Source organism: Zophobas morio, unplaced genomic scaffold, assembly GCF_036711695.1.
Source record: "Zophobas morio isolate AGI-343-1 ecotype UQ-CSIRO unplaced genomic scaffold, CSIRO_AGI_Zmor_V1 ptg000005l, whole genome shotgun sequence".
Taxonomy (NCBI): domain Eukaryota; kingdom Metazoa; phylum Arthropoda; class Insecta; order Coleoptera; family Tenebrionidae; genus Zophobas; species Zophobas morio.
The window spans coordinates 2,576,638-2,599,022 of record NW_026972110.1 but is presented as its reverse complement, the minus strand read 5'-3'; the positions used below and the strand labels follow the sequence as shown (position 1 = coordinate 2,599,022).

Genomic DNA, 22,385 nt, shown 5'->3' with positions numbered 1-22,385 from the left:
CGTGACATTAATTATTTACTGATGCAAATAAACACGCAGCGTTAAATTTTCACTTTCAGTGATGTATTCTCCGAAAGCAACGCGCCTTACATTATAAATGTTGTTTGTTAAAAAAACTGGCATTTTTACTAGTAAAAAATCATCACTTGACATTTTAATATTGGTTACAAATTCGACATGAAATATCAAGGTTATTACAGTAAGAAAACTAGCTATATTTGCATCATTTGCACGAACAGAAACATCGGAATAGCTGCAATTCAGGAAACTTCGAGGCTCTTCATTTGAACCTTATTTAGCTCCTAAAACGACATTGAAAAGTTTTAATCGAAAATCGTAGCTGTACTTTCTAACGGTGTTGTTATTATCTCGAGACGAACAGATACGAACATGACTCACAAACATGAACTATCAAAATCGCAAATTGATCTATTCTGTTTTTCATAAGATTGTAGATTTTCATTTTCGTTTACACTTTCTCCAATAAAAAGGTTTGCATTTTCAGTCGTAATATTTGTCACATAGTAATTAATAAAAAGAGAAACGACCAAAAACAGAACAAATTGATTAGAAATTATTTGTACAGGTAATTAGTACAGTGCTGCACTGCGAGCCGTTTGAAAATCTGGCATGGCGTCAGATCAAACGTTTCACTGTAAACTCCAACACTGCTAATTGTGCAACGTTTAATTATTTACTATTATCCTTAATGCCGTTATTAGTTAAAGCGGATGTGTTGGTTTCCTAATCTGACGTTGGAGTCTCCACCTAGGTGTTCGGATGTAGGTCCGGTTTCTTGCAGAAAGATGGCCAGGGCCGTCTTTTGGACGTTTCAGGTTAAAGAGAGCGCTTATAAAAGGCAGTTCAACAGTAGCTTGCTGGTTACTCGGGGCCTCAATAGCGAAAGTTGCCCTGACGGAGTTGTGTGGTGTGTTGTTGGGCATGTGGCGAAGTGTGTAAGTGAGATTCCGGGCTCTGTATAGTGACATAGTGTGCCTAGTGCAGCTCGACGCGGCAATTACTGCCGTCTTCAAATAAAAGTTTAAACTTTACCGCAAAAAATACATTCAGTTCGCTCCGTTTTGTAAGAAGACAGAAAAATGGCAAGCGGCACCCTTCTTATGTAAGTCTTGACATTTTCTTTCAATTTAAGCAAATTTGTTATTTACCTGAAAATATGTCACATCTCTGTTTGCTGTATACATGAGATAAGCGAAGAAAGTCGAAACTTGAGTATCTGGCGTAATCGGTGACAATATGTTTAAACACGTAATCAGGTTTAAAATTCGATTTTTAAGAATACTAACCCAAAAGGACTCATTACGTGGAATTGCCTCCATCAAAATTTTACGAAGTAACGCAGTTACCAAGTCTGCAAGTGAAATTTTGGAATGCGAACGTTTTCAGTATTGCACGAAACTGTGTTAACTAAATTAACGCCAGCATCTGGTGTCGTTTGTTCTCTTCGACGAGAAAGGAATACACGTAAAAAATATTAAAAACGATAGTTAATCTAGGTTAAGTGTTTTTTATTATTCTGCACTGTTGCAACATATCTATTTCTAATTCTGTTTTTAATTACATAAAAATGTGTAAAATACTTTTAACAATGTATCAGGTTATTTAAAGTTGGTGATTTTAAATTTTCGCAATATTTTATATAACAAAAAAATTAATCATGCCGATATTAATTTCCTCGTTTCTTTTGTTAGGTAAATTATAGAAGTTATTAACTACAGATTTAATTTGTCTATGTTCATTTTGGCGCAAATTACTATCACCTTACCAATAAAAACGCTAAATTTTAGAAAAAGTGGTTACTATAAACATACCAGTCACATTAGACACATCCTGTTAAATCTATAGTATAACCACATTATTGAAATTAAGAATTAAAATAAAAAATAAAGATACACAAGATTTTCTTAAGTTAAAACTTAAAAATATGAAATATGTACCTACAAATTGAAAATTCAGATATTAGTATAATAAAATCATGGCAATAACTATAATTAGGTACTGTGATAAATAATTAGCTGCATTTAAAAGTATACTAACTATGTCAAGAATATTAAACAAATAAACTACTAAAATAATACAAATAATTCCAAAATACTGTACAAGATACAAAAAAGACATTATAGTTGGTTATAGATTCACAATTTTATTGTGAATAATAAGATGAGTTAGACATTTTTGACATAAAAATGATATACTTATTAGATGATTTAAGTCAAAAACGAAACAACATTATTTAGCACTTGGAGAACAGAATTACAAAATGAAATTTCAAAAGCACAATCAATTCTAATTACTTTTTTGAGATAGCGCGGTATACATGTTGCTTCTGAAGAGTTAAACAATTGTCTATAACAATTATATACGCTCATTAAAATTTATGGTAATTGTAAGTGGACTGTAGTTCTGATTTAGTGAAATAAGTTTAAAACGTTTTCAGTTTATTTACAATAATAATTTTCGTTTAAATTCGATGAAGACAGTAGCAGATCCCTCTATACAACACTTTTAAGTGAATAAAATTGTTATTTATATTAGTATAGTAAAATGTAATGTAGAGGGTTTACAATGTAGAAAATTTTTCCGTTTTTAAAGGGTGACTGATAATGAAAAATATTAATATAAAAGTGTGCAACAGGAACAGGATTACAAATTTGACTCTTGATAATAAAGTTGCTTTCTAATATATGTTGTGTCGTCTCTAAATACTTGATATTTACAGATAATTGCCATTTGTGTGTATTTCCGTTGTTTTTATGACACTAATAATTGTGTAACATTTTTCTGTTGGACAACTCACATTTTTAAATACATATACAATTATCCTCTATGTAAACTGCAGACAACCATTAAAATTTATCACCTTTAAAGCTTGCAATAACAAAAACTTTTATGTTATAATGACAGTTTCTAATAGACCAAAGTATGCACTGCAAAATTACACTTTAGAACTATTGACAAAGAAGTCATTTTTCGTAGCAAGTACTTAGTATGAAGTAGCAGACAAAACTTAGCGATAAAGTATATTCGCAACAATTACCTACACTGGATTTGTCAAAATTTTGGTTGTTACATTTAAGTGTAAAAATAGAATAATAAAAGTGACAAATATACTGTGGATTTAAACATTCGCTTAATGTAGAAATAACATCATTGTGTTAACTTAAACTTTTTGATACATCGAATTGTGGCTAAACCCACATCTATTATACCATATGAATCTCCTGAAAATTTTGACGCAAATAACGTTTCTTTGTTACGTCTGCGACTTTCCACACTTAAACAAAAACAGAAGTATAGAGTCATTTTTATACATACATAATGAAACACCTCAGTGGATAAATGTATAAAAGTTTGATTTTTCAATCACATTTTATTTAAAATTTTAATAAATTAAATTTGCTTGTGTTTGGCAGTTAGATTGTTTATTAAAATCTCTGTTTCGAAAAAGTTCGATCGAAAAATCATTAAAATAATAAAACACATATAACGTACCAGAAATCTACATTGTGTGTATATTTTTTGTAAACGAAACGTAAATTATGGCTTCATTTGTAATAACTAAACGATTCATGAATAAGATCTCGTAAGAATAATTTCACTTTCTTATGAAAACAATAGAATAAATTACAGTTCAACTGTGGCTAAAGTAAATTAGGTAATGTGATGGTTTAAATCTATATAACTAATATTACCTGTTCACAATGAATTTTAAAATTGGAAAATTAAATTCTTACATTATAGTTTACCCGTACCATCGCTATTTTGTAAAAACAAATGTACAAACAATTTGCAGGAAGCAGTTTTATCCACAAATGTTTTTACATTTAACATTTATATAACATTATAATGTGCATGGCATCTTCATTAAAATTTATGATACTTATGCCCCGTTAGTTTGTGTGCAGTTGAACTTTACTCACTCAAGGTTTTTACTTTTACCGCTTCGACGGAATTAATAAGTACTTAGTGTTAGACATCTCTCAGCAGGGAAAGTGGTAGACTGCGGTTATCTTTTTGTAGCTTGAGACCGCATTATTACATTGTAATATTGGCTCTTTTGCAACTTGTTGAAAAATACTGCAATCGTAACACCAATATGAGAAAAAATTTAACAACTTCTGAACTTTACCCATGAATTGGGTCATTATTATTACATTGGGATTCAGTTCTGCAAGCATTTAAAGCAGCTGAAAAATGTTGGAATTTGGGTGTTTTCTTTGGCATGATTTCGATATTTTCAAGAAAAAGTGTAATTATTCCACTTACACACTTGGTGAAGTGAAACTAGACTTAAGAAACTCATCCTCACGAATTATTGTGGTACATTCATCATGACGTGCCAAATTAGTAGTGCATTTTACCTGCACATTTCTTTTAATGAGTAATCAAACGATGCAATTAAGGATTGTATTCACAATACTCTTCATGCAGAGGTCAAATAGAAAAATAATACTCTTTATAGTTAATATAGTTCTCACGGAAACGATGTGAATTCTCGACAGGAATCAGACTATGAAAAATAGTTATTAATGAGCAAGATAATGATCATTATGTTAATTTTATGCGGTCGATTGTCATATTTTGACAATGACATTTTAACATATGTGCACAATCTTCCTGAAATTTTTTACTGAAAGGGAAACAATATCATATTTTGCCTGAAGCACAGTTAGAATACTTTTGGGGCTGAAACTTTCTTCTGTTCGGAAGGTCGTGATCTGACCTTGATCAACAAATTTCTCCATCTTTCACTCTCTTCTGCCCAACCCAATGGGGATTGTATGTCAATGGCACCGACGCCACTGCCCATTGACAATGAAAGTGAAAGAACTTAATTCCTAATTTTGAGCGAAACAAATATTTTTTAATCACTGTGTGGAGTTTTGCAAAATTTATGTTTCAGCAACTGCAAACTTTCTTTATTGACATTAAAGCAATGATTAAGTAAGTGACTGAATAACAAATGTCTAGCATTAAAAAAATCTATTGTGTGACACCTAAATATATTTATAAATATAATTAGAAAGCTATCTCGTAATGCACACGTCTATATAAAAATCACATTTAATCATACTTGTTTTCTTGTTATGTAACATCGTTGCTTCTTCTTTGTGTTAATGGTTTGTTAGATTTAACAATTTAAATTTATTGTCTAATAAATTTTACGAAACTTTTGCATTTTAAATACGCACCTATCCAAAGTACTTGATTCCACCCACAATTCCTATTTACTATTTTTTATATAATTAGCGTAGAAAATTACTGAATTTAATGGATGTAGAATGAAAAGAATATTTATTGGCACATAAAATTTCTTGGTAAAAACCACACGACATGATGTTTAAACTTAAGTTGTTTAACGTTAGAAACTATTGTTTCTATTTGTTTGTTATCAGATATCGCCAACTTTAGGCTTTCAGTCAAAGTTGGAGGAAAAATAACAAACGTCAGGTACATTCAAAAATTGTATCTTAACTTGACAGTATCAGAGTACATACGAGATTTGCCGCAGATTTAAATCGTTTGCCTATACATGTATTCAGCAACACAAATAAGAACTTCCAGAAAAAAAAATAGTCTCATCAAAATATACATAGTCCAGAAGATAATTTGAGTTATACATCTCACCAATTATTTCTTTACCTTCGAAATATTTTTATTACTCCTTCTCGCAACAAATCGATGTTTACAACATATTTCTTCTCTTAGATCAGATAAACTATTCATTTTATCTGCAGGCCGGTATTCGAGTTTGTATATTTTGTTATTCTGTACACAGCCTGACCTGGTATATACCATTGTTGTTGCAATACAATTTGCACCAGAATTGACCTATACTAATTAAATCAGTACGAGATTTTATGTTATATATAATCAGTAAAGATAAAATGTTTCCTGTTACCGCGTAAGTATATTTACAACAAAAATATTACAATCAAAGTAGATTGATAATATGTTTTTACTTAAAAATATGTAAACAATAATAATAGCGAAAACATTAATACAAATCAGAATGAAAGTACATAAATATTGTTGTTATTGCTAAGAATTTAATACGATAAAAGCTCCAACAGCTCAAATACCTATCTGTAGGAAACAACTTTCAAATCAATTACGTTAAATAGAGGAAGATTATAATTTTAAGCATCTAAAGTTTTTTCACGATTGGTTAACAAATAAGAGTAAGAGTTTATTAAGAGCAAAGATGGTAACAAGAAATAAAGATAAATAAAAGAGCGATGGTAAGAAATGCTCAAAATAAAATGAAATATGTTGATTACAACAAAATCAAGAAAGTACAGTGTAATACAAAAAAGTTAACACTGCTCGGTTACGGAAAAGTTCTGGTAGCTTTGATCAGAACCAGACAGATCTGATCTTATGTGGGAGAAACTTCAGTTGATGACTAAAGAAGACGCCATTACTACAATACTCAGCAGTAAATCGAAGCGAAATAGCTAATGATTTCGTCTTTTATTTCATCAAATGAATAATCTCAACAATTTTGGTTACACCAAGTGTCAATTTTGACAAGACTGCACACGATTTTTACACACGATATGTGCAAACAATATCTTTCAAAGTGAGTTTGTTGTGCGTTTTTTCATCACTTTTCATAGCAAGTGCAGAAAAAAAATTGTTAGACAAACTGGTAAAAGACGTTTCAAACAATTGATTTGATTTCGCAAAAGCATTTTCTAAACTCAGTTATTTTTTTGAAAACGATTTTTTTGGGCCCGTTTTTTCCGGAATGTACTGTTTTCTAGTTCATAATTTGGTTTACGCATTATTCACTCTCTCTTTAAATGCTCTTCGTCTGATAATATGAGTGCCATAATGTCAGATTTTTGGGTTATTCTTTATACTTAGAATTTCCAAAACCTAGTAGACGTTTATAAACAAGACTTGATTTGTTAGACAAAACACTTACTAGGCCATGGAAATATAAAAACCAGATTTTGTACAAAGTAACTTCAGTAGACTGTTTTAATGTTTCAGTGTTTCAACATATTGATTAAATTTTCTTTAAGTGTGGATCGACTAAAGATACATATTTACCTATGTCTTTTTTTGTTTATGATTTACTGTCTTTTCCATACCTGTACGCCACTAGATGACAAACTTTAAAATTTGACAGTCGTATAAAAGATTATCGAATTCGAGGAGGGCTTAAATAGTAAATATTTTAGCTTCTTCTAAAAATTATAAAGTCTCCGAACTGAAAAATATCTTCAGTACAACTGGAAAGCCAGAAATCAAACAAAACTGCCAAATTATGGTAATTTAAATATTCAATATCTGCGGTTGTTAAAAAATGATTCATCCATGTGGAACAGGATGTCTTATTTTACTTTGTTTAAGTAATGGTTTTATATCGCTCTAAATCATATTTTGACAACAGGCATGACACCGTACAGAAATTCCCCTTGAATGCCGAATGAATCTCGAAACACACATATTAAGACACTCATTTACATAACAGAATGGTTTCTTTCATTAATGAGTCATGCTACAAAAATTTTCACATTATCAACTAAATATGAAAAGTTAAGCATTTCGAAACAAATTGCCAGTATTTGGATATCAATAAATTTCTTTATTACAACTTCGCTGATATTAACTTGTAAACTGTTCAAAATATATTACCACATACCTATTACTAAAAATAAAAAAACAAGATAAAACTTTTAACTTTATACGTAAGTATGAACAAAGATGAGCTAATAAGTTACTAGTTATAGGAGTTATAACGTAACATTATGTAAATTCCATTTTACAGGACTAAGGTTGACTAGATCATGAAGTGGTGTACTATTTTTTTGAATATCGAAGAGTAAAACACTTCTCATTGAGGTTACGTAAGTTAACTTCAGTTGTCTGAAAGTGATTTTGTACTGTAAAATTAAAAAAATATACAAAAAGTTTTTTAAACAGAACTTCCTTCTTCTCTGAAGCATAACCAACGCATGTTACAGCATATGTTTGAATAAAGATTTATTTAGTATTTTTTTGTTAACATAAGCTTATATAATCTATTATACATATATCTTAATTGACAGACTGATTCATATACGTAGAACCTAAACTACTGAAGCGACAATAATAAATTTTGGACAGTGAAATGGTTTTGTAATGTAAACACCCACTAAAAAAAGAATTTTTCCAAATTCTTAAGGTGATAAAATAGGGGATGAAAATATGTATGGGAGTCCCGCGAGTTTTTTTTTTTTAAGTTAGACAGACGGGTTAAGAGGGAGAAGGAGTAAATATTAATTCTATCAGAGAGTGAAAAATAATGTGTCATAATTGCGTAATCCACGCAAGCAGAACTGTGGACAACAGCTATTCTAGTTTTATATGTGTATATCGTAAAACGGTACCCTATTTTAAGGATTTTGTAGAAGCAGCGGATTGATTTTTGTGAATCTTTAGGTGTACTTTAGGATTACACTAAGTATTGGTGGGGTCGTCTAAAAAAATTACTAGGTAAATTTTGTGTGCAGTCTTTGTTGTAACATGATTGTAGTTTAATGGTATATCTACGAATTATCGTAGAAAAATAAAATTTGTGGAATTAAATTTTACAATTTGTATTAGGACTAATATAACGACTTTTTTATTTCGGTTGTTCACTAACTAAGGACTACAAAAATCGATTAAAAAATATTTTTTATAATGGATTAATATTTTATTATTCTACGCGCACATTTGTTTTGTAAATACCATAGTATCAACTCCTACATAATAATGAGATGCAACGGAATGGTACAGCTACAGCCCTCGAGTTATACTCGTATGTAATAGTTTCAAATGTTGTCTCATTGTGTTACATTATTTAAACCAATAAAATTAATATATTTATTCTTATCAAAATTACTAAATAAATCTTTATTTAAAAATACGCCCCATGACAATGCATTGGTTATTTATTAGGAAAAAGTTCTATACAAATAACTTTACTCCATTTTCCTGAAGTATTTTAAACACTGTTTAATATTGTTGACTTGGATGGATTTGACTAGACGCTACTTCTCTCAATGACGGGACTCCATTGCTCGTTTCCGGCGGTGGTCTCTATTTAAACAGCCACGACTCCTTTCTAGATATTTCGCCATCGAGGTTATTCTGGAGTGTCCATCGCGACTTCCGCTTCCAGGTTTTTCTTTAGTTGAGCGTCCCGGTCGGTGGTGATGAATCACCACCGCTCATCAGCGTTCATACTCGAAAACTCATAGGCGTCGCACCGGGGCGGCGTATGAGTTTATTTTCTAACAATATGTACAGATAGTCTCCGAAATTATTTAGAAATGAAAATGCTGGCCAAAATTTGTCTATCTACCCTTCCGTCACCCCAACATGTTGTTAAACAAATTGCACTGATAATGTGTAACTTGTTACAATATTTATCAGCGTCCACTCTACATGATTACATAGTTATAGCTTGTTTAGAGGTATTCCGTTTAGATAGTCCAGTACTGTTGACGACAGGTAAACAGATTTAAAAATATTAGGGGTGCGACAAGTTAAATACCACTAAAGCAATAAACACAGAATACAGTTGGTCCCACTGTACTATACTACAAATACGGGGGAAGTCCAGTACTACAAAAGTAACAGCTAATTTAATATGATCCGGATGCTAATGTGGATCAAAACAACTTCTGAATAAAAGTATCAACTCTGTATCATTTATATTTTTATATTATTTTATAAATTTGACTTCTATTAACTTTTAATAGACCCGTTTTTATTTTAGGTACTGTATTTAAAATATTTTTTAAGTCGATGACCGAATTTACAACAATTAACTGAATTAAGCAAAATGGGTAAGGATAAGAACAGGCAGTGCCGGCTCGTGACCTTTTACAGTGGGGGGACACAATTTAATTGATGAGTTCAATACGGAGATATAAAGCAAGTTGTTATTACCAATTAATAGACGAAATTGTGTGACGGAAATAAATACAAAAATACATTCAATAAAAGTAAAAAAGTACACGAGACGTGTTGAAAATTTTGAAATTAGAAGGTGATGGTTATTAATTAGGGATGTATCGACTGCAGGTCTGGCCGACTAACCGACTAGCCGATTGTTCGGCCAGTAAAAACCGACTAGTCGGCCGACTGTTCGGCTTTGCTAAAACCGGTTTATAAATGCGGCAGACAGTGTGTTTTTCTTTCTATTTCTCTGACTACCTTAAAAATTTGTTTTATTTTAATAGAAGGAATAACTAAAGTTCCTTTGTTTTCCAAAAAGTGTGTTAAATTTGTTTGGATAATTTTAATATTTAAAAAATAAGGAATAACACAATTTAGGGTCAGTTTATACAATATTTTAACAGAGATTAAGTTGAAAGAAGACCGAACTTAACACCACGGCTCGCGAATTTTTGTCAAATAACCTTTACTTTTAATTGTTGCATATTCTGTCCTGTTTGGATCCCACCATTAGATGTACTATTGTCTCCAATCAAGTATCTACGAGTGCAATATTGTGGCATCAAGAATTTGATTTGCCTCCGATTGTCCATTTTAGGTTTAACACAGCCATTTTAATGGTCAAATTGATGAGTTGAAAATTTTCAACACAGATTTTTGTTACACTAAGACGGATTTTTAACATTTAAATATTAATAACACTGAAATCAACATAACTTAAGTACAGTTACAATTTCAAAATGTGATAGCAATGACTTATTATTATTAAATCATCACTTATGTTTTCCTTTTTAAAAATGACTCTCAGTCATCAACATGTTACCATTGACTGCAGCAAAAAGATGAATTGTAGGCAATATCTATAATTAACCTAAAAACTTGTGTGTGGAAATACAAATATCATCTTAAATTAGTGGCGCTGCAAGACTTTAAAATCAAGGTGGGCTAGCTAGGGGCCTAAATTTTGAGAGGTGGGCTATATTTTTTGGTAAATCTCTGTATAATATAATAATACAATACACTACATTTTTTCAAATTAAAACAATACGTCTGTTCGATTGGCAATAGAAAAGTATTCTAGGCTTTTATCTGAGGCAATCTAGGTTAAACGTTCTATTTCGATACTTAAAATGGCTACGTTTACCGCCCCGGTACGACGCCTATGGATTCTAGTATGTACGGCGCCGATGACTCATTGGTGGTGACGGCGGCCGGAGAAAAGCCTGGAAGCGGAAATCGCGATGGTCAATCTAGAAAGACCTGGACAGCAGAACTTCTAGAAGGTGTATGGCTTTAAATAGAGGCCACCTTCGGGAACGATTATTATTCAGCCAACAAGTCGAGTCCAGCGGGTGTCGATGTCGGGAAAATTCAGACAAGTTGTGCCGGAATTATTTTTGTACATAATCGTTGTGTAATTAGTCCTGTGAATTTGAGTTACGAAGAAATAAATCAGTTGAGTTTAATCCCCGCCGATTTTATTTACCTGTTCAACGTAACAATACTATAAGCGCTATTTTACAACATGGTAAAAATATTTCACAGGCTGGTTAAACATTTTCTAATTTCAAAGTTGTATCCGTGCATTTGTTTTTGGGCTTTCACAATTTTTTTTTTTTAATTTACGTCTCGTTTCAACATCTTCTAACGTAATTTTTTGTGTATTTAAAAATTAACAACAGCTGCTTTTTCGTGACGGTAAAAATAAGAAATACAGTAAAATTTAAGATTCCCTTGTAGATGATAAGTTGTACTTCAACAATTTTATTTTTTAAACATAAAAACATACTCCTAGTAATTTACAAATCTCTGATCGGACAAGAAGCTACATCTTGTAATTTCCTTTTCTTCTGTAATTGCATAAAATAATCTACAATCAAACGCTTTTTACTTCTCGCGCGTAAGCTGAGGAAATATTGTAATCGAGTCCAATGGCCGACTCCCTACTTTTATGTTTTCTTGACCTTTCATGGCCCCTAGACTACGATGAAATAGGTCGCCTGTTTCCGTCTGTCTGTCTGTCTGTCTGTCTGTCCGTTTGTCTGCCGTTTGTCCGGATTTTTATTAAACAGATAATTTCCGAAAGTACTGGACCGGTTGTTATCAAATTTTGTGTGTATTATGAAAATTATGTATGTGGTAAAACGCTAACCAAATTTTGTCTAATCATCCCCACCAATAATGTGATGACATCGCTTCAAAATTGTACATAGTAAATGGGTTTTAAATTGTATAAACTAACATAGTCCTACACATGTAGTTTATGACTCTACCCGAAACGTCCAGATTTTTGGAAAAATATCAAAATTATAAAATAACATTTTGCAATTTAATTTTGAATCTGGAAAACCGAATACTTTAAAATCCTGGAGATGTTCTAAAGTTATGATAAGCATGATCATTTTTTTAATCAAAATATATTTGATTGTCAGCTCAAAATTTTGCCGAATAAATCCTATCTAAAATGCCCAAAATATGATGATTGACTCCATTCATATTTTTTTGGATTTAATTCTACAGGGTGACTCTTGACTGCGTGAATTTATTTTATCGATTTAATCAAAACTGCAAAACCGACTGCTTTGAAATCTTGGATATGTTTTAAAGTTATAAGGATGGAAATTTTTTTATCAAAATGTATTTGCTTATCCCCTCAAAAAATTCATGACGTCACCTCAAAATTTTACAAATAATTCCTATCTTAAATGTGCAAAATACAATGAGTCTATACTTGTGATTTATCATTGCAGTAATATTTTTTAGATTTGTTTATACAAAAAAAAAAAAAAATACGTTGAAATCTTGCAAACTTTTTGAAGTTATTGTGAAAAGAATGGTAACTTTTTAATCAAAATGTATCTGTTTATCAAGCCCCAAAAAATGGATGACGTCACTCAAAATTTTGCCGAATAAATCCTATTGATTAAATCAGGAACCGCAAAACCAAATGATTTGAAATCTTGCAGACGTTTTGAAGTTATTGTAATTATGGTAACTTTTTAATCCAAATACATCTTTTTATCAACCCCAAAAAATTGATGACATAATCTTAAAAATTTTTCAAAATATGATCAGTCTATACTTGAGATTTATCACTACAATCATATTTTTTAGATTTGTTTATAAAGATGATTCAAAAAAATTAATGAATAATTAATTTATTTTATTGAATAAATCAGGAATTGCAAAACTGAATACTTTGAAATCTTGTAGCCGTTTTAAAGTTATTCTAAGCATGGTAAATTGTTAATGAAAATATATTTGTTTATTTCCCCCAAAAAATTGATGACGTTATCTCAAAATTTTGCCGAATAAATTCTACATATGATGAGTTTTTACTTGCGATTTATGATTGTATTCATATTTTTTAGATTTGCTTATACAGCCCCCCCCCCTTTCTGTAGCAAATACTAATAATTAATGATTTATTGTCCAATAGATACATGTATCCAATAATAAGTCAAAAAAATTAACCTAGTCTACACAGTTATTATATAACACTGGGAAGAAAATTAAAGATTATATAACAGTATATAGCATAATAACATAGTAGTATACTGCTACTATTAATAAAGCCAAGTTTATTATATCATATTATATTAACTACAAGTGAAATATATTTTGTTCTAGCTCATAGATTCATTTTGAACACCTGTAATATCCAACAAATTAATCATAAGAGACAGGTAAATCAACATAATTTTTTTTTTAAGTTTGCAAGATCGTCAACCAACCAATAATAAAAAATACTATAAATTATCCTGTTGTTAGTTAACAAAACAAAGAGTAAAAATTTCTACACGTTCCATATGGTAAAACTGGATAGAATATAATAGTTTTGAAGTAAGCTTAAAATACCAGTAATAATACCCTCAAATATTAATTTTCATATCTGTCTGGTCTGCTTATTACCGCCTACCCTAAATAATAAACAACTGATGGTATAATCAGTTGAAATGAGTGTCTAGCAAAATATTTCTTTAGCAAATGACCATCGGTTAAGGTTAATTAACGAATGGAAAACCGGCCCTGAGATTCGTAAATTTAAAGATCGAAAGTTGAAAGTTTATCGTTTACTGTTGTGTTGGACGGGTACTGTTTTTTAACGTCACTGTATGCCCTTGACATTTTTTTGAAAGAAACCAAGCCAGTCAAAATCATTTCACTTTAGAATACCTAAATATGCAAGTATATTATCTCCCAAATAAAAAAGAATGAGGCCATTATATGGTGAACGCAAGAAACCACTACTACTGAAGTGTGTCCGGTTCAAATGAACTATGTACAAAGTTGTATTATTGAGACATGCATTAGAAAAAGTGTTTTAATTACACACAGTTTGTTTTTGTTACCTTTCTATACATGTTTTTTTTTTAATAATTAATATGCAAAAAAAACATTATTCTATATATTTTTTGTTTTGGCAAAATTTACATTTTACACATTTGTACTATAAAAGTTAATTTGTCCTAGAAGCAAAGTAAGTCACACCAGCAACTAATGACGACTATATTGTTAATGAATATAATCTTTTTTCCATATTTGTTGTTATCTATTTTCCGCATCTAAAGTATTTCGAAGCTTAGCAAATATTGCATTTATTACGTGTTTCTAAGAAATAGTAATGATATGGGTATATGTCTGTCCGATATTTTTGTTTATTATTATTATTGTGTAAAGTTGGCTAACAGAATGAAACCCAGTGATTACAGGATGTAATTGATGGCACACAAAATATTTTAAAGATAAAATTACTAGCATGATATTTTTAACTGGTTAATTTCAACTTTCGTTTGCAAAGCATTTATCGTAAAAAACTGAGTGACTAGTAATGTTTGTGATTTTTTTGTTGACATCCTATTTAAAATTTTATTATGACATACCTGATGTCAAATTCAAATTTTCCACCATTTCAGCAGCTGCCATCTTCTCATTGGTTTTTAGCCGCGTTGATGTCAAAACTGCAAACTGACATGTTAACATTGCTGCCAACCCAAAAATTTACTTCAATCATTAATAGTCACCCGGTATTTCACAAAGTCTTAACTATCGCTATATAAAATTAGCTAATATTAAATGTTACGTCCTACAATAAATTTTTCTGAAACCGTTTTATTATTTTATTTAACTACCGGTAACATAATTTTTCAAGTGTTCCAATGTTACCATTTTAATCGAAAAAACAACTAACTTGATTTCATGCAAAAGTTTTTTGACGTGACGTGATTGAATTTCTGGTTTATCTATTAAAATAAAAAAGGCAATCCACTTTTAAAAATGCAAGTTATCTTATTTTCCCCGTAAGAACGGAATTGCTACCACCGATTTTACAATATTCATAAATATATCTTTTTGTATGTAAATTCTCGATTTACCATTCAGGTAGCAGTTCGGAACTAATTTAATAGCTCAGTCAACTAGTTACATGGCGCTACAATAAATTAATTATTATTAGTTTTAATGTTTACTTTGAAAATTTTCTTTTGTCAGTTGCCTAAAAGCGGAAAAAAATAATATCTTTACGATCAACAGTATCACTTAAATAAAAATTGAGAAATAAAGTAGTTCCTTGAGTTTTTCTCCAAAAGAAAATACAACATAATTACCAAAAAATAAAATACTCAAATATAATGTCATTTATTGCAGATTTACTTGTATATGGATTGTCACAACTTCCGCATTCCCACATCCAGCCGAAGACATTATCACACAACCTAAACCTGGAGAGGAGTACGTCTTTGTTCAAACAACGGGTTCAGGTGCTCGTCCAATAGCAAGGAAAGATAAACATGCAAATGAAGAACGCCCCTTTGAAACCGCACATAAACTTCCTCCTTCTGTAACATATGCTTTAAATCATGATGACTTTGATGAAAAAGTTCAACCTAAAAATAAACACCACAAACGGGAAGCCAACCCCAGCGAATCAGCAGCACCAGCGCCAGCTGGAGCCATCAAACTGGACGTACAAAAACTTTTAGAAAAATATAAAACAGAACTTAAAACAAGTACAACCCAAGCTCCAAAGAGTACAACGAAAAGTGCGAAACGTGGTGGAAATAGAAGAATTAAAAAAGAAGCCAAGGAAGAATTTGTTGAAGTCACTAGTCTTAGTCCAGTTTTAACTACCGGAGCAGCTGCCCCACGGACGATCGATGATGATATTCCTTTAGTTGCTAGTGGTAGCGAAAAGCAAAGATCTCGTATACAAATTAAGAAAGCACCAAATGGACAGGAATACGAATATGAATATGTGTACTATTACTATGATGACGACGAAGACGACAAAAAAGTTACAAACGGACATGACGGTCCAGCACGCAATCAGATTTCTAAAGGATCAAGTAAAAACCGTGGTTCTGTTGAACGGACAAGCGCTACACCCGAAGCCAACGAGGTCGTACCGTCTTCCAGAGGCAAAACGAGGGGACGGCAACTTGGAGAAGAAGAAGTTGGAGAAGACAGATTGCCTGCTAATACAAGATTCCCACCAAGAAGTAGAAATTTAAACACTACGCCATTACCGGAAGAGGAAACAAAAGCAACGCGAGGTCGTGGAAGAGGAAGGCCAACTACTGAGGCTGCACCTAGTGCTGCGACAGAAGCTGATAATGTTTCGGACGAAACTCAGGTTGGATATTTTACCTTGAAGCAAAATAAACGTGTAATGAGGCTAACAATTTTCGATAATTATCATATCGCTTATACCGAACGAAATTTTTGATGAATTAATTATACTGTCTTGAAAAAGTCTATAGAAAATTACTAAATTTTCAGGGATCTCGAGGACGTACTCGCGCCAATGTAAGAAGACCTTCCCTAGAATTGGTTGATAATGCGTCGTTCAATACTCATCCTGGATCTGAACCATCTTCCAGTAGTCCTTCATTTCCCACAGACCTTCCAGCCGGACCGGTACGTTTCTTAGGAGCAACGCCCAATGAAAGCGTGGATCCACCAGTAAATACTAATTTCAATTTGCTTTTAAAGTCCCAAAACACGTTTTATGTTAAAGAGACCAAAATTTACATGTTATATGTATTTACCATGATAATCTGAGAGATTCCACACATACCCACTTGTTGTAACAATACTGTTTTGCAAGAAAATCTCAATACTTTTAAAAACTCAAGCAAATACCATTATTTAGTTTTTAAATGTGATACATCAAATTGAAACAAGACAATTCAGGAATATCTGGATTGTCCATAATCCCATCAATCGTAAGGGCATAAGTGACTTTTAATTTTTTTTGTCTGTCGCTGAGACAAACGTTCATAAGCTCAAGAAAGTTTTGTAATATGCGCAGTATGTCTATAGGAGTGCAGCATATGCAGCGTAAAGCGTGTTATTAAAACTAAGTGACACTAAAAAGGATGCGCTCGTATCATTTTGCGACTCACATCGCAATTCCCGGAATAACAGTTGTATGCTGTTTTATGCCCAAATGCAAATTTTATCATTTTTATCTTGTTTTTTACTTTAATACTTCCACGAGTACGATGGTCATAAAATTACAGTTCCGGTTCATTTTCCGGCTGGCTTGAACTAGTAAAGCCGCAAAAGTGGAATCAATGTGCCAACTGGGTCATTTTTGGTAAGCAGAACTGGCCCTGTGCCGTGTAAAAGATATTGTAATGATCAATGAGACCGGACAATCTGGATTTTTTTTTCATTCGTTTTTTTACCTTCTTTAGATTTCCCGACGCGATTTCAAGATTGCTAACAGCAGTTTCTCTCGTTCCCATAATTAAACCGTTTCCAAAATAATCATTTGATTGAGAAGAAAATTTTCTAGTTAACAAGAAAGAAATTTCTTTAAAAACCCAACCAACAATGAACTAAAAATTAAATATAAATTTACACAGGCGTCCCAGTTAAAATTCCGCGACCTTATATCTCAAGAACGTATAAAGATATTAAAATTCTGTAAACGTAACATGTAACAGGAAAAGTTAAAATTTAGTAGCATATATGGCGTCTGCGTCATTTTTTTTTAATTGATTTTGGTAGATCGTTAAATTACTATTAAATAATTAATTACTAAGAGCAAGTCGGCAACAAGAAGTTTCACCCAAAAAGACGCCACCCCCTTACTGCGGAGAGATACCACATGCCCTACTTCTTCGTTATAGTGTTTTTCTCACTTAAAGGTCCTCTCTCACAGTCATTACAGTTTGCTACATACAAGGAGCAGTTTTCGTGGAGTCATTTTAACACATTCAATTATATTTACGAAATAAATGCCATTCTAAAATTTTCTCTGAAATTTTTATGACAAAAAATGTTTGCACACCAACCACACGACACACGTCCTTCCTTCACTACTTCGGATATACAACGTATGTTGCATCTCTCCCATCGTGGCGTCTCTCCGTAATTTACTCTATATTTTTTAACACCTCACCTATTTTGCGCTATTAATAATTATATTATCGTCGGGAGTAATTTTAATGATGTATTATTTCATAAACATGTCGTATGGGTTTGGATTTTTTTGTAACGCAGTATAGTACAAGCATAGTTGAAAATTAAAGTTAAGATATAACGTATAATTAATTTTTATAGGAACCCATCAGCTCATCCGGTAACACAGCAGAAGTAAAAAAAGAAGAAACTGCAACTGAAACGTCAGAAGACACAACAACAGCAATGTCTCCAATGGATAAAGTTGCATTAGATCTTTACGCAATTCTACAAGGAACGCAGAAACTTTCAGGAGAAGATGGAGAGCTAGACGATGAAGAAAATACTACAGATAGTGATACAGAATTGACTACGTTGGAAGCTACTACTGAAGAAATCATAGAAACAACAACGCCAACCACTACTACTACCACTACTACCACCACTACAACTCCAGCTCCTACTACAACAACAACAACTACTACTACTGAAGCTGCACCAGTTGGTAGGGGAAGATTTAAAGGAAGAGGAAGAAAAACAACACACGCTGCGTCAACTACTGAAGCTACCCACGCTGAAACAAAACCAAAAAGTAAATTTAGTAGACCAAGTTTTGGAGGAAGACCCCGACCAAGTGCAAGAACTACTCCAGAACCTGCAGCCGAACAAGATGCTTCTAAAGAAGAAGTAAAGCCAGCTAGTCATTCAAGGGTAAAAAAAGTCGTATCATATATAGAAATGAACTATCAGTTTTGTTTCGTATTTAATAACACAGTGTTACATATTTTGATAACAAACTTCCTCATAAGCATTCTTGAAAATAAACATTAAAATAAAAATGGTGCACCACTAAATTAACACTTATCTTATTGTTTAACCAGAATTTTAATCTTACTTGCATTTATTGCAGCCTACTTTAAGTCGATCTAGATTTGGCGGCACTAGGTCAAGAACTCGTACCACAACTGCTCCTTCTGATGCCCCCGAAGACGCTGCAAGTAGTACTGCTACTCCATCATCCAAACCTTCTCTAACAAGACCTCGCTCCTCCTTTAATTTAAGAACTCGAGGACGTACTACAACTCCAGCAACTGAAGATGAATCTTCACAGAACGAAGAAACTGCATCCAGCTCAGAAGCAGTTAGTACTACTGCTAGAACTAGAAGGGTACAAACTGGAGGAGCGGTAAGACCCTTGAGACCTGGACCTCGCATTAATTTAGCTAGAGGGCGACCAGGACAAACAACTACAACGACTACTGAAGAACCTATTGAAGACCATATAACCGGAGATGAGGAACAACCTACAAAAGATACTACGGAAAATTCCGAAGAAAAGGTAAAACATTTTTATTTAAATCCAATCTATTTCCATACAAATATTTGGACTTACAGGAACCTGAAACTTCTCCTGCACCAGTAGACAATAGTCCTTTAGGCAGACTAAGAAATAAACATCGAATTAACGTTCAAGCTCGTCCTAAAGCAGCTGCAAGTACACCTGTACAAGTTCGACGTGTTAATCCCTTGATTGCCCGAAGAAGACCAGGTCAGTCTACAGAAGCTCCATCTAGTGAAGCTCCCCAAGAATCTGCTAGCACAGAAGGTGCTGAAGTAGAAGAAAACGAAGAAACGGAAGCACCAGTAGCCTCTAGTACAACTACCGAGGAACCAAGGGGTCTAAATAAATTACTTGCCGGTAGAAGAAGGTTAGCGACAAGACCTGCTGCTCACCATTAAGGCTGATAAATAATTGAAAACCATAGTATCATGGCATACAACGAAGGAAGAAGATTCACGTAAAGGTTTTCAGTTATAAAAACTTATTAAATTGATTGTTTTTGTCGCAATTATTCAAAAGTAATGTCATATTTTAAAAATTATTTATTTTATTCCTTGAATTATCTTTTTCCTAAAAATATGAAATTAAATATCTTTACCTATGTTATTAGGAAAACTTTTGTAAATACGACTGTTCTATAATAGACCATTAAATTCCTTGTTTGCTTGGTTAAGAAGGTACTTATTATTAATTTGAGCTTAAGATTGTTCTACGATTAAGAAAATAATTATTTAAGACATTTTATACGCAGGCTAAAGTAGTGCCAACTTTATCGTATACATACATTCAATTCGTGTAGGTGATTGCAAGATACTCGATACTAGTTTACCAAATCGTCTTATGATAAAGAATTGAAAATTACCTACTCGCAACTTTTATAAAGAAAATTCGTAAATAAAATGTAAATAATCATATTTCACTCTTTGTTTTTTTTTTCAACCATTAAAAACCTCTGTAAAAACTACGTGTTGCGGAAAATGCTTCTTAATGCAACTTACAAAAATATATACTATAGGTTCAAAAATAAAATGAAATAGAGTTAGCGTTGTCTGTCAACCTTTGGATGGTACTACTGCCCTGAATTTGACGTAAATAAATATCAACGTAAGTGATGATTTTTCTCACTGGATTATTTCGGATTCAAAAAAATGGTTTCATGAGAATACAAACAATTTTTCTTGCACAGCTATTACTGAAAAGCCGACAGTATTATCACGGAAGCGTAGGGTTAGTCAAATCGGCTGCACAGATATGACAAACTTGTCAGCAATGTTACAATTTACTTCTAAACTAGCGAAAACCTGCAGTATTACCACTTATTGTAAAATTAATAAAATATGAACTTCTGCATTTGTATGTATCAAAATTATTCATTTTACTGCAACAATTTAATTGAACAATATTATCTGTAAATTTATTCTTAATTAACTATAGCAAGACAATGTTTACAAATACATCTAAAACACACGAAATGCTAGTAATATTCTCATTAATAATAAGACTATGCACCTACAATATGAACAATATAAAACTTGTTACTTGAATGAAGCAAATTTAGCACTACAACTATTGCTTTCAACTTCATAGTTTTGTTTTTTCGTTAAATCATCCAAAATTACAAAATATTCTTCTTTCTAAAATGTTATAATATCTTTAAAGTTAAATCAGAAATTATTTTACACTGAAATTATACTTACATTTTGATTTATTGCACCATTCCTCATAACAAAACTTCTTATTGCAGTTTCTGGTATAGCACAAAATCCATTATAAGGTTCTTTTCTAATAAGTTGAAGCCAAATATTTAACATTTTAAATACATTTGCTTTAAAAGTGTCATTTGTCAACGATAAACATACGGTTTCAACGAAAACAGCGCTACTGATGGTCTGAGCCAACCAGGGCTTTCGTTTCAACAATACTATCAAACATCGGAAAGCTACATCTTGTAAAGCAGAATTTAAACTATGATCCAAAAGCAAGTGGTAAATGTCAAGTACACAACTTTCGTCGGGTATTATTATAGAATATTTATAAATCATTGTATAGTAAAGAAGCCACAAGCTTCTGTTAATTTTTTCAACTGAACCCTTCACAAAATTTCTAAAATCTTCTTTCAGGTAATATTCCAACTGAACATTATTTCGTTTCTAAAACAAAAAAAAACTTCAATGATAAATTCTAAGTTATTTAAAACGGTTCACCTGCACTACAACTATTGCCTTCAAAAGTTTTATAATTTCAACCCCTGTTTCATCATCAACATGATTGGTTTTATCAATAATTTGTCGAATGTTTGTAACATTACGACAAAATCCGCGAATTGCGTACGATTCCATTTTTTTACTCAATAAAAGTTTGCTGCTGAAGATGCATGCACTTTTCAAGACCGACGTATCAGTGAGATTTGGTAAAATAGCCCCCATCAATGAACAAATTAAAGCTGAATGGCGAGAATTTAAGGTTATACCAGGTTTAGCAAGCAGTAGATTATGGAAACTACCAGGCTTTTCAAGAATAGTTAAAGGAAGTAGACATGTTATGAATCTCGAAACTTCAGAACATGTAATTTTTCGTAAAAGCATCATTGATCTGGAAAGTAAAATCAACTAGAACAAAAATATACAGTGTATAACTTCAGTACTTCAAGCCAATTATGTTTCCGGATGTATTATTG

General features: G+C 32.1%; 1 protein-coding gene across 2 annotated transcripts; it reads left to right on the top strand.

Moving 5' to 3' along the window:
* The first annotated feature begins 732 nt into the window (after nucleotides 1-732).
* On the top strand, nucleotides 733-20,627 carry LOC135121439 (mucin-5AC-like). Of its 2 annotated transcripts, none has more exons than XM_064045769.1 (6): nucleotides 733-1,123; nucleotides 15,607-16,591; nucleotides 16,738-16,920; nucleotides 18,529-19,077; nucleotides 19,277-19,705; nucleotides 19,762-20,627. In XM_064045769.1, the coding sequence occupies exons 1-6, from the start codon at nucleotides 1,101-1,103 to the stop codon at nucleotides 20,104-20,106; spliced, it is 2,514 nt and encodes an 837-aa protein (XP_063901839.1). In that variant the 5' UTR covers nucleotides 733-1,100; the 3' UTR covers nucleotides 20,107-20,627. The 2 variants fall into 2 exon arrangements, with proteins under 2 accessions (XP_063901839.1, XP_063901845.1); XM_064045775.1 differs by having other exon boundaries at nucleotides 736-1,123; nucleotides 16,738-16,875.
* Nucleotides 20,628-22,385: the final 1,758 nt, after the last annotated feature.